Source organism: Colletotrichum costaricense (assembly GCF_030867565.1).
Source record: "Colletotrichum costaricense strain IMI 309622 chromosome Unknown Scaffold_16.1, whole genome shotgun sequence".
NCBI lineage: Eukaryota > Fungi > Ascomycota > Sordariomycetes > Glomerellales > Glomerellaceae > Colletotrichum > Colletotrichum costaricense.
Genome location: NW_026848245.1, coordinates 303,897 through 315,975, shown reverse-complemented (window position 1 = coordinate 315,975; position 12,079 = coordinate 303,897). Strand labels below are relative to the sequence as shown.

At 53.3% G+C, this 12,079-nt stretch overlaps 5 protein-coding genes across 5 annotated transcripts; 4 read left to right on the top strand and 1 right to left on the bottom strand.

Moving 5' to 3' along the window:
- Nucleotides 1-362: 362 nt before the first annotated feature.
- CCOS01_12883 (carbon-nitrogen hydrolase) lies at nucleotides 363-1,356 on the bottom strand (the record flags this gene model as incomplete). Its single annotated transcript, XM_060461030.1, has 2 exons — nucleotides 363-1,238; nucleotides 1,297-1,356. The coding sequence occupies 2 exons, from the start codon at nucleotides 1,354-1,356 to the stop codon at nucleotides 363-365; spliced, it is 936 nt and encodes a 311-aa protein (XP_060308232.1).
- A 458-nt stretch (nucleotides 1,357-1,814) lies between these two features.
- Nucleotides 1,815-3,823, top strand: CCOS01_12882 (uncharacterized protein; the record flags this gene model as incomplete). Its single annotated transcript, XM_060461029.1, has 2 exons — nucleotides 1,815-1,877; nucleotides 1,937-3,823. The coding sequence occupies 2 exons, from the start codon at nucleotides 1,815-1,817 to the stop codon at nucleotides 3,821-3,823; spliced, it is 1,950 nt and encodes a 649-aa protein (XP_060308231.1).
- Nucleotides 3,824-4,517: 694 nt separating this feature from the next.
- CCOS01_12881 (spt3) lies at nucleotides 4,518-6,322 on the top strand (the record flags this gene model as incomplete). Its single annotated transcript, XM_060461028.1, has 4 exons — nucleotides 4,518-4,550; nucleotides 4,737-4,826; nucleotides 4,901-5,603; nucleotides 6,282-6,322. 4 exons carry the CDS (start codon nucleotides 4,518-4,520, stop codon nucleotides 6,320-6,322), a joined length of 867 nt encoding a protein of 288 aa, XP_060308230.1.
- A 792-nt stretch (nucleotides 6,323-7,114) lies between these two features.
- Nucleotides 7,115-7,975, top strand: CCOS01_12880 (uncharacterized protein; the record flags this gene model as incomplete). Its single annotated transcript, XM_060461027.1, has 1 exon — nucleotides 7,115-7,975. One exon carries the CDS (start codon nucleotides 7,115-7,117, stop codon nucleotides 7,973-7,975), a length of 861 nt encoding a protein of 286 aa, XP_060308229.1.
- A 1,043-nt stretch (nucleotides 7,976-9,018) lies between these two features.
- Nucleotides 9,019-10,785, top strand: CCOS01_12879 (uncharacterized protein; the record flags this gene model as incomplete). Its single annotated transcript, XM_060461026.1, has 1 exon — nucleotides 9,019-10,785. The coding sequence occupies one exon, from the start codon at nucleotides 9,019-9,021 to the stop codon at nucleotides 10,783-10,785; it is 1,767 nt and encodes a 588-aa protein (XP_060308228.1).
- Between the last annotated feature and the right edge of the window lie 1,294 nt (nucleotides 10,786-12,079).

Sequence of the window (12,079 nt, the reverse complement as noted above, 5' to 3'; positions counted from 1 at the left end):
CCTCTAATCTGAACGGATTAAATTATACGATGAATACGATGCTATTGTGTTCAGAGAGCTCCCCAGTCGTCCGAAACCAGTGCAATAGCCCGGGAGGAACACGGTTTGATGTGCTCCTTTGGAAACTCAAACCGCCACGATATGTTTTGTCTCTCGTCTCCTGACTCATACCTTCCTTATGCTGAAAAAACTGACCCTATTGGAATGTCTTGTAGGCTGTTTGAAGTGTCATTAGCAGCGGGTAAGCAAAAAAACAAACAAACAGGGGCAAAAGCGAGCCTAGATCTAAACACTCATTGCATCTCATCTGGGTGGTATTATCGTGACATTAGACATCGATAGATATTCTTCTCTTTCTGAGTTTACAACTTGGCCCCTTTCGCATAGCCATAATGCCAATCGATGCGCCCCAAATCCTGTCGAATCTGATAGTTCCGCTCAGCAATCTCAACAACTCGCATATCCACATCCACCACCCGCATCCCGTCCTCGCCATCCGTGAAGCTGCCAGGAACCTTGCCGACGATGGGCAATGCAACTTGGCTGCAACCAAAATAGCCCTGCTCCGAGGGTCCTCCCGCATTGCAGTAGATGATGGCAGCAGTATTCTCAAAAGCCCTCGTGGTAAGCGTGGACTCTACGAACATCTTCTCGCAAGACGCGTTATACTCCAAACCTTCCTTGCTCATGTCCGACAGAGTCCAGTACGAGGGCATGATGATGATCTTTGCACCGGCCAAGACAAGCTGTCGGAATGCTTCCGGGAAGGCCAAATCCCAGCAGACTAGAATGCCGACGGGACCCAAGGGAGTATCGAAGACTTGATGAGGTTTTGGCGTACCCTCGTCGACTTGCATCTTGTGTGCGTAGTCGATGCTTGAAGTCAGATGATCGCGTTCGGGGATCCAGAGGTTGGTCTTGGTATAAGCGCCTAAGAGTTGTCCATCATGGTCGATGAAGTAAGAGGTATTGAGAAGAGTTGGCTTGGAGTTGGGATCTTCGTCTGGTGCTCGGTAGACGATTGTGCCGGCGCAGATGTTGATGTGCACTTCGGCTGCGAGTTGCTGGTATCGCCGTTGGAAATTCTGAGCTTCCTCATAGCTTAGCGCGAATGAGGGTTCATCTGGTACCCATCCTGTCATATGATATTCTGGGAGAACCGCCAGTGATGCTCCTTGAGTTGCAGCCAGGCGAATTTGTTTGGAAGCATGAGCAAAGTTGTGCTCGGCATCCAGAACCTGCAAAGATGAGGGTTGGTGATGGTTCGTGCTAAAGTGACGTCGATAGTGGGCTCACCTTTGGGCTTGTTTGTACCAATGCGACTTTGAAAGACTGATTCCCCAAGACGGCCGCCATGTTGGAGAGCTAGGTACGGAGTAGTAGGATCAGAAATGATAGCACGGGGATTTGATAGAGCTTCAGCGCAGCTTAGTGATTCCGTTAAGTCTTATCAAACAAACTTTGAATATCTAAGAGAAAAGACTGGCTCCGAAGTCTCCTCACCGACGATTACCCATTACAGCATCATTTTCCTTCGCCTCGAGGGACCTGATTTGGTTTAGTGGATGGGGGCATGCGTTCATCTTCGCTGGGGTCATGCTACCTCCGAGCACTCCGCTGCCGATAAGCTCCCCGCATCCGGACGCGAGTCATTTCACCCACTGAGACATCGCTTCTCAGGCACATGGAAAGCTTGCTGCTCAAGAATTGCAAGTTTGAAAGATTCTGGGGTTGCCTCACCACATTGAACTATCGTTTCGTTCTCATTTGGATCTCATTTGAATGTGACGTGTTATTCCTTGTCCAACAACCCGATGCAGTCATCGAAGACCATCACCAGATCCCGAAATGGGTGCGCAGTATGCAAGTCAAAACGGGTAAGAGACCAACATTGTGTACCATTCGTTATGTTAACTCCTAACACGCTCCACGCCAGTTGAAATGCGACGAAGTCAAGCCACATTGTTCGAGATGTAAAAGACTCGGGATATCCTGTCCTGGGTATCAAAAGCCTCTCAGATGGTCGCCTGCCTCTAGATCACCTAGGGTCGAAATCACAACCCCGATATCTAGCGAATCACAAAACCGCCAGCAAAGGGCTAGGGACCCGGTTCGAAATCTGCAGTCCCCTAATCCATCTTGCAGGGATTTTTGTGACACGGATTTCCTAAATCAGTTTGCAAATATCGATACCCCTTCAAGTATAGACTTTCAAGATGTTACCCATCTGGAGCCTACGTTTCCCTTCTCAGATCTGCCGGCTCAATCTCCAACTCCTTCCTCTTCCGCAGGGGTACCATTTTCTCTTCCATCAACCGAGAACGAGGCCAATGAACTATGGCAGGGTATCATGCCTGGCACTCAAGTCGCTACGCTTGGTCTCGATGTGATAGAACGGCGCGTCAGCTCCGATCCATCCAGCATGGCTCGCAATGAAACTCCACTATCACCCTCATTACAAGACAATACATCGGTGCTGGTGGAGTACTATTTCAAAGAAGTGTGCGGGATGATGTCTTGCTACGACAGCAAGTTGAACCCATACAGAACAACCATTTCCAATCTCTGGAGTAACTCGCCATCTCTCTACTACGTTACCCAAAGCATGGCAGCAGCCTGCTTAGCCGAAGTCTCGCCAGGCCTTTCCGCAGCCAGCGGCCGACTTCGGGACCAGGCGGTGAACGCCTTATGGAAAGAAAGTAGAGCAGGTCCAACGGATACATCATCACTGTTGGCACTAGTCATGCTAGGCTTCAGCCTCTGCTGGCATGATCCGTCTAAACTCGGCCAGTCCGAGTTCGAATTACTGGCTGAGACACTCATCCATCTCGAAGCCCAACAAGATAGCTTGGTAATGGCGGACAAGCAGAAGCGATTCTTCTTTTACAATTCTCTCGTCTACTGGAGGATGCTGCTTTCTTTCGTCACCGACCAAGAGTTGCCTTCGGCGGCATCCACTGGCGCCGTTCAGCCCCAGCCGCCTCGATTTCCCAATCGGCATGACACCAGAATGCCACACCCGCAGACAGGTATTGGAGTAGAGGTGCTAGAGGTTGTAGGTCAAGTTGGGGCACTCGTCAGAAAAGAAAGAAAACGGATCCGTCGCCGCCAGCATTCATCCAGGCACGACATCGAGCAGTCTGTCGCCGCCATACAGACAGCGGAACAGCTCCACTCGCGGCTTTGCAAGATTGAACTTCCAACAGAGGTTACAGTCATGGACTCGGGAGATGACATGACACCAACCGACCATCTGTTGAAAGCTGCAGAGGCATACAGATGTACGGGACTGCTGCAACTCTATCGCAACTTTCCCGATCTACTCTTACAAGACACAGCGACTGCCATTCCGTCGGCCTGGCTGGATATAATCGGAGAGTCGGAACCCAGCCTTTCGGGCAATCCAGAAGCTCTCCACGGGACATGGCTGACCTGTCTTGCTTTACACATACTCGACCTTCTTCAAGATATTCCAATCACGTCGCGATCTCGGTCCATCCAGCCATTACTCTTAGTAAGCATCTGCAGCGAGCTTTCTATAACTCGAGAATTTTTTTTGTTGGACTTTTTGGGAGACAAGTCTGTGTCAAGCTTTGCTACTAGTCCTAGGTTGAGAGAAAGGCCAACCATGACCGATATTCTACACGCTAGACGGCTGGTCCTGTCGCGTCTCGCGTCGTTCGAGGGCATCTTGGCAGCGAAGCCTATACGACAAATGACGCTTCTTGTGAGAGAGACTTGGTCATGTATGGATGAGAAGCAGCAGGACGTGTACTGGATGGATGTCATGGTGGAAAAGGGCTACGAAACCTTGATGGGATAGTTGCGATGGTGCTTCTTATGATCTCATCCAACATCCTATGGCCTTTGAGAAAGTTGAGCCCCAACCATGCTGAGAAGATATGAAACATTCAATTGAAATGGTTCAGAGTAAATGAGCCCATCGAAATAGAAGCCTTGGAGTTCTTGAATGTGTACTGGACCTCGTCTTAAACCAGTCCTCAAGCATCTTGGAAGGGGCCTCCTCACTTACAAGCCGAAGGAGCACTGTGTCAGCACGACCGTGTGGATACGAGTCGTTGGAGTGGTCCAGTCAGATATCATACTTCATGGGTAAGGGGACTTGGTGTCAGCAGCCCGGCCTTCAACCGACATTTTTGATCGAAGTAAAGCCATCCCCGCGCCTTTTGGTCCCCAATTTCTCTCTCCAACTCCCGCATCACCACCAGATGCCCGGCGGCGTGTAAAAGCACAGTGTCAAATTTAAATCTCGCACCTATAGCGTCTTATACGCCTGTATAAAATAGCCAACATGAATTCTTCCACCCGCACCTTCGCCATGTATTCAGTTTCAAGTCCTCAGAGTTCTGGAGACAGAAGCTGGAATTCGCTCATTGCGTTTCCTAGTTCTCTTTATTTGTTACCGTCCCGGCTCCTTCATTCCTAATCACTGTTTTCCTATACCCCCACCCAAGTTCCCTCGTCTTCGTGCAGGATTCCCGGCCCCTGTCATAGCCATGGAGCCCAAGTTCAAACAGGAGATTCAACAGGTGAGTCTTTTCAAATCACGGTGATGCCCAGACATGCTCTGCCACATCTATGCAGAAAACTTGAGTTGGCATCAGTGTATTCCAATAAGCCACCTTGTTCCTCTCCGTTTTACGACTCTGCTTTCGTATCGTGATACCTCGTGCCAAAGCAAAGCCATCTCTGACTATTGACACAATATCGACCAGATGATGTACATTGCAGGAGAGACACAAGAGGTCTCCGTCCAAACTACCAAACTTATTGAGGAAATCATCCGAGATCAAGTTGTTCACATGGTATTTCATCCGCGCCTCTCCCCCTCGGATCTCTCTTCCCACAATGATATCACCTACTGAACACCAGAATCTAGCTCAGAATAGCCAACGACCTCGCCGCCCGCCGCGGCTCCCGCGTCTTCTCCAACAACGACCTAATTTTCCAAGTCCGCCACGACAAAGCCCGAGTCGAACGCCTCCGCATCTTCCTCACCTGGAAAGCCATCCGCAGAACCGTCAAAGACTCGGACGAAAAAGAAGGATTCGTCGACGAAGCCGACCTAGAAGAAAACGTCGTCGCTCCCGCAGACGACGCCCCCGCTGGCGGCAAGACAAAGCTGCCTACCGTCACGCTCCCCTGGGACGCGGCGTCCTATTTCTCTGAACAAGTGACCGAGGCGAGCCAGGAGGATCTGGTGGAGATTACAAGCAACGAGGCCGCGCTCGAGAAGTTGAGGAGAAACGATGAGCGGACGAGGGATATGACTGTTGCCGAGTATGCGACGTGGTCAGAGTATCGGCATGCGTCGCTGACCTATCGCAAGGCCAAGAGGTTTCGAGAGTGGTGTGGGCTGGGCGTAATTGCAGAGAACAAGCCCAATGATGATGTGATGGATATCCTGGGGTTCTTGACGAGTGAGATGGTGCAGAAGTTGACGGCGCAGGCACTCAAAGTCCAGAAGCAGGAGGCGCTCCGTCTCGGGGAGGAGACGGCGATGACTGGGGAAGACAGAGGCTCGAAGACAGGTTTGGGCGGGCTTTTCGCTGAACCTGAGGGTCTTAGGAAGCCAGTCGATAGTAGGCATATCCGAATGGCGTTCCAGCAGCTGCAAGGGAGACCGAAAAAGAGTCGGGCGTTGCTGAATGGAACCCGACTTTTGCAACCACCCGCTCTGAGACTTGTAAGTATTTCTTGGTTGAGGATGATAGCGAGCATGCGCTAACAAGAAACCATCATAGCTCTGAAATCGATGTCAATTGGCTCTATTGTCTCAATGCTAGGATAGCTGTCCTGCGAGAACTGTCCTCTCCAATTACGGTTCGTACATAGGCATTTTTTATAATTGGACAAACACATCTGAACGTATCCTAACTCTTTGTTGCCGTGCATGTTTCATGACCCGCGTAAAATATCACTGGTTCATATTGCTCTCTAGCCTGCTGCGAACCTCAATAAGAGCATTCAATCGACAACCGTCTCGACTGATTCAAGAAATATGCCTCCCTTCTCTTTGGAAGACGAATAGGTTAACTCAAACTTCGGGTCATGACAGTGTCGCCTTCAAGGACAGCTATTCGCTGCACCGTTGCCGCCACCACATCGTAAGGTTGCAGCGAACCAGGGGCAGCAAGTGGCCATTGCGACCGAGTAAGGTGGCTAGCTCCGAAAGATTTTCTCCATGACATTTTGCTTCAAACTTTGATTCTTCTTTTCCTTCCTTCCAACTCACAGGCTACTCGTAAACTTTTCGCAAGAGTTCTCGACCAGCTTGCTAGCCGTCGCCGACGACACCTGAGGATGATCCTTGGACAGACACGGATTTCGAGCCTTCTGACTTCGAGACGGGATTGTGAAGGGAGGCCAGGCTCGGTGAGCATGGGGCAAAGGATGCAGTCACGAGCCCTACTCAAGATTTCCGAGAGGCAAGATTCTCAACAACAGTCACTAGTCAAGGTGCCAGAGTGGTTAATGGGCTGCCCTGCTATCAAACCTTGATTCCAGATTAGGCAGTGGCTTCGGTCGCGCAGGTTCGAATCCTGTCCTTGACGCACCTTACCTTTTGTGTTTTTTTCACACAGTATCATCAAATGCTCTCTCCCCATGATTTGCCCGACTCCATTTTTGCTTTGGAGCGTTATTGATTGAGCTGGCTGTGTGTGATGCGAGTGGGAGAAGAAGCTGGAGGAAGCTGGAGCTGGAGCTCGAGTGGCCCGTGCCAGGTACCTAGGTACTGGGAAGGAAGGGTACGTATTTGATTAGGTAACGCTGGAACGTGGAGTCTGAGACCATCGGGTGCCGGGCAGGAAGCAACCCCACCATTGCCAGTTCCCGAAAGCTGCCACTCCGATCCGACCCCGCGGCCGTCACATGACGATGACGTGAAAGTCACAAAAGGTTGAGGTTGTCGTCTCTCTGATATTAATCACGGAAGGTCCGTCACTTTATTCCGTAGCTTTGCGTCTTGGTTTATTACCTCTTACGATATCCATACTTCTTCACCTGGGCACGTTGCGTTACACTATCGAGCATCACCAGACATCACCTTACATCACGACCTAAGCACTACAAGACCAGGGTGGGATTCACAATGGCATCTGCACAGCAACTCAACCTGCCCGACGGCCGCATCCTATCATACGACCTCTCGGGCCCTGAGTCGAAGCCCGTCGTCTTGTTAGCCAACTCGCTTGCGGCGCCCTTTACGCTCTGGGATCATGTTGTCAAGGTTCTCCACGCCAACGGCTTCCGTACGCTGCGCTTTGACCAGCCGGGCCACGGCAAGTCGTCCGCACCAAAGAAGCTCGACACCGAGTTCGAGACGATAGCCGACGACGTGCACTCTCTGGTGAAGTCGCTCAAGATTGAGAAGCTCTTTGCCTGGATCGGCGTGTCCATGGGCGCCGCGACGAGCTTCTACTTTGCGACAAAGTACCCCGGCATCATCCAAAAGGTGGCCATCTGCGACACCATCAGCTCGTCGCCCAAGCACGCCGGGGTGGAGGACTTGTTCGGCCCGCGGGCCAAGGCGGCGGGCGAGGCCGGCAACATGGAGGCCCAGGTCGACCAGACGATGGACCGCTGGTTCGGCGCCGAATGGATCAAGGCCAACCCTGAGGAGGCGGCTCGGGCGCGCGCCATCATGAACCAGACTACCGTGGAGGGATTCCAGACCTGTTGCTTTGCGCTGCAGAGCGATAGCTTTGATATCCGGCCTCTGTTTGAGAGAATTGGGTCGGGTGTTGACGAGGCGTTGCTGGTTGTTGGTGAAAAGGACGCGAACCTTCCCCAGGCGATGCAGGAGATGCGGAACAAGGTGGAGAAGGGGTTCAGGGCGGCTGGCAAGGACAACAAGATTGAGCTCAAGTTGATCAAGAACGCGGGTCACGTCCCGTTTGTGGACAACTTTGAGCAGTTCAAGGAGGTAATTCTGAGCTACCTCAAGGCGTGATTGATTCTACCGAGTAGTCGCGACTGGAGTCAATGGATACTTACCTAGTAGGGAAACGAAAGAAAACAGAAACAGTATTATCCTTACTCTATAGGGATATTGGAGGTTGGAGTTGATGAAGCTATAGCAATCGGCTTCCGTTCCCAGCCTCTGGTGCCTTGGGTGGCTTTGGTGAAAGTGAATTAGCAGAAAAGGGGCAGTCTCGGGAGCACAAAGACGGGATGACTAGCTTCTCGGTGAAGAAACCAATCAAGTCACCTACCGTTCACCTTGGCCAGGCCCATGCTCCTCACCTCGCTCACCCGAAGCTTCACCGAGCCCACGCCGATTCTCGTCTGGGCCTAGCGTCGACTCAGCCGCCCACCGCCAGCCTTTCTTTTTTCCTTGGTTTTTCCCTTTCGCGGCCCAGCTCCCCCCCCCGTCCATTTCCACCTCCTCCCCAGCCCCAGCCGTCCGCTGATTGTCGTCCATTTTTTATGGTATTCCGCTGGCTCGTGCTCTGCTCTGCTCTGCTCTGGGTTCTGGCGCCGTTCCGTTTCCATCTGCTCCCACAGCAACCGCCCACCAACCATCGCCAATACACCACCACATCCACACACCACACACCACACGCATACACACACGCACGCTACTAACCGTCCACCGTCAAACCCGTGCGGAAGACAAAGAGCGTTCGGTTGAGCACAGAGACACCACCAAGGAGCCTTTGCTCTCTTTTCCCCTTTCCTCTCCCCGCCAACTCGTCTCTATATCTCAGCATCGAACCCAACGCTCCACGTCTCTGTGTCGCTTCTGTCATCGCCGGCTTCTCTGAACCAATCCACGCTGCCTTGTTTCCATCGCTGACGTGGTTCTCAACGCGACGCCTCCTCTCCGCACTCACCCACCTCAAGTTCTCAGACCGGCACTTCTCTACTAGAGTCGCCTATACAGCTACCCCGCGTTCTAATTGCAGCAATCAATTACCAACATTCACACCTCTTCTCCCCGATCGCATTTCAGGCATAGCTCGCTCGCTCCGAACTATCGCTCCCACTTCCATCATGGCCACCGCCCCCGATGCTGCAGCCCAGCAGCCCAACGACACCACGACCGTTCCCACGACACCTCAAGACACCAATGTCCTCGCATTGGACTCATCACAAGTGACACTCCCCTCTACTGAAGTGCCCGCATCGCCCGCCGAATCCAACCAATCATTCAAGACCGAAGTCAACGACGACCGTCTGAGCTCCTCCGCCGTCATCCCCTCGTCCTTGACACCGCCGCCCTCGTCACAATTGCTTGCGCACACTGGCAACGGCGTTCTGCAGACCGCATACGGCGCCTCCCAGCGATCCGCTCTCTTCTCTCCGCCCGCCACAGGCCACAACGCGACGGTACGACGAGATGGAGGTCTTGGGACTGAATATATCCCACCCGCCCCTCAGCAGGTTGTCGAAGCCACCGCAGACGAACTTCGAGCCATGATGCAGGCTAGTATCGCAGAACACGCAAAGCTGAAGATGGAGGCCGCGCACCACAAGCTCCAGTACAACTTGCTAAGCCTCCAGGCGGATGAGGATGCCAAGAGGGCAGCCGTGGAGCACGAGATGACCAGGCGAGAGATCGAGGCCCTGAGGACAGCAGAGTACTCCCGTCATGCTGTCCGCGAACTCAGCGCTGCATCAGAGTCGGCGCAGATGAAGTACCTCCAGATGAAGATGTGGTACGAAGAGGCCATGGACGAGAACGAGGGCCTCGTGCGACGAGTCAGGATGGCAAAGAAGGTTATTTCACACAAGGAGGAGGAAATTATTGGCCTCACAGAGGAGCGCGACATGCTACTCAACCGCATCCGGGAGAATCGGGAACACTTTCACATGCTGTGCAGCCCCGGCGGAATCTTTCACGGTGCCATGACGCCCAAGCAGGCCACCGTCTCAACTCCCCAGCAGCCTCACCGAGCTACTCCCAAGCAGCAGACGCCTCGGTCGGCCAACCGCGAGGCCAGGGTGGTCGACCGAGACCACGGCCCCGAGCCCATTGCGGCTCTGCTGCAGGCCCTCAGCCAGGACAACAACAGCGCGCCCTCGACGCCCACGACAGCGGTCAGACCCGCGCCCCGCATGCCTCCCAAGCACACCCGAAACGCACAGTCTCTATCTGCCCTGCCAACGACGCCGCTCTCCCGCACCCAGCGCCATGAGCAGCAATCTGGCCTCTTGCCCTCTGTGAACCTGGTCCCTCAGAGCGAGCCTCGGTACCGGTACAGCAACTCACAAATGATTCCTGGCACGCCGCCACCGGCCATCCAGGAGCGGGTCCAAGAGCGCGCCCGCAAGAGCCGCGAGAGCACTATTTCGGCCGATGACAACGAGGAGCTCGCCCGCCAGGCTCTCGAGTCCGTCGCCAAGTCGGCCTCGTTCCTTTCGCAAGCATCCCGCAACTCTCGTGGCGCTCGCCGTCCCCTCCCCGGCGGCAGCGGCAACGAGGATGAGGAGGAAGTTTACGAGAGCCAAGCGAGCCAGGCAGCGTCAGAGATGTTGCGCCGCGATCCCCGTGAGAGCTTCGAAGTTGCCAGCTCAGTTGGCTCTCGCGACGGCACACCTGCGCCGGCAGAGAAGAGCGCCAGACTCCAGGCGAAGCTGTTCTCTGGCATTACTAAGAGTGGTGCAGACAAGCGCAAGTTCAATGGGGGTGTGCCTAACGGTCACGGTCAAGAGGCACGATCGGACATGGTGAGCCCGACCAAGAAGATGCGAGTGGGCGGTCCCCTTGGCGGCGACAACCCAAAGGTCGGACTTGGGATCCAGTACGGTTACAGTTGAAACCCGACGTACGGATAGGGTACAGACTTCTGAGGATCGCGTGTGTGCACTGCACCTTGCCTGTCTCTCTCTGCCAGGCCCTGGTGCAAGCGCACAAGCGATCCCCGCCGCGGATGGTTCGTCCGGTGAGGTGGCTGGGTTTGGGGAGCAGAGAGCGGTGTGTGGGGATAGCACGGCGGCTGCGGCGTTGTTCCTAGCCGAGGAGGGGTCTTTGGGTCTTTGGGGACCTCTTTTTTTTTTTCTCTCGTCCTTTGCCTATTTTTTGCTGCCCTTTTGCTGCAGCTACAGGGGATCTTTGACGTGGCATCATGCAGGTGGGCTTTGGGCCGCGCTTTATGGAGACATATTTTTTTCTCGAGAAGACGAGGGAGGGACACCGACAAAAGGGCAGAGTGAAGAAGATGATGGCCAAAAATTGCATTGACGAAGATTATGATACCACTGGCCATCGCTGGCCATCTTTTGGTTTTTTGGGTTTTCCACCAGGTACGAGGCAGGGTTTCCGAGGGATGGGATGGGATGGGATGGACATAGTCTGTACAATACGATATTGCATTTATACATACATCAATGGGTAACGACACTTGACGACAATTGCGGACTCTGACTTTCACTCTGACGCTCTCGACTACGACTACGATCCGGCAAAATCTGGTGATGGCACTTTGGAGGGGTCTCGACCGATGGACGGGTAGACCGACAGAACTGCGTTGTCCAGCCCAGACTCTTCTCACAGTTCACCTCACCTCTGTTCTCCATCTTGATTTAGAGTGATGCATCAACCCCTGTCAGTCCTTCAGATCCAGAACGAATGTGAACCACAAAAGCTACGAGTTGGAACGAACCACCGCTCTCCCCAGCTAAAGTGCTGCAGAATCCACTACCTATCCACACACACACACACACACAAACTCGCATGTGCCAACGGTCGATTTGCCTGCCTTTTCTCTCTCCAATCCAACCATTTTCACCACCTTCCCTTACCTTCGTTCGCGTGATATCCCTTTCGAGAGGCGCGCTATCCCTCATTCTCTCTTCTCATTGTATCATTCGTCTCTCTCTCTCTCTCTCTCCCGTTGGATTCCACTCTTTTGCCTCTCTCTCTGGTCTGCTGTGCTCATCCACTCGCTTACCTATACATTGATTGATACATACATACATAATCCTACCATCTCGTCAACCGTACCTTTACAGCAGTCATAGACTCATGTTCGTGGATGGACGTCCCGTCCGTGCCTAGGTCTTGACCGAAGTTTATCTTGACCGCCGATCGGAAACACCTTCTTCTGCGCGC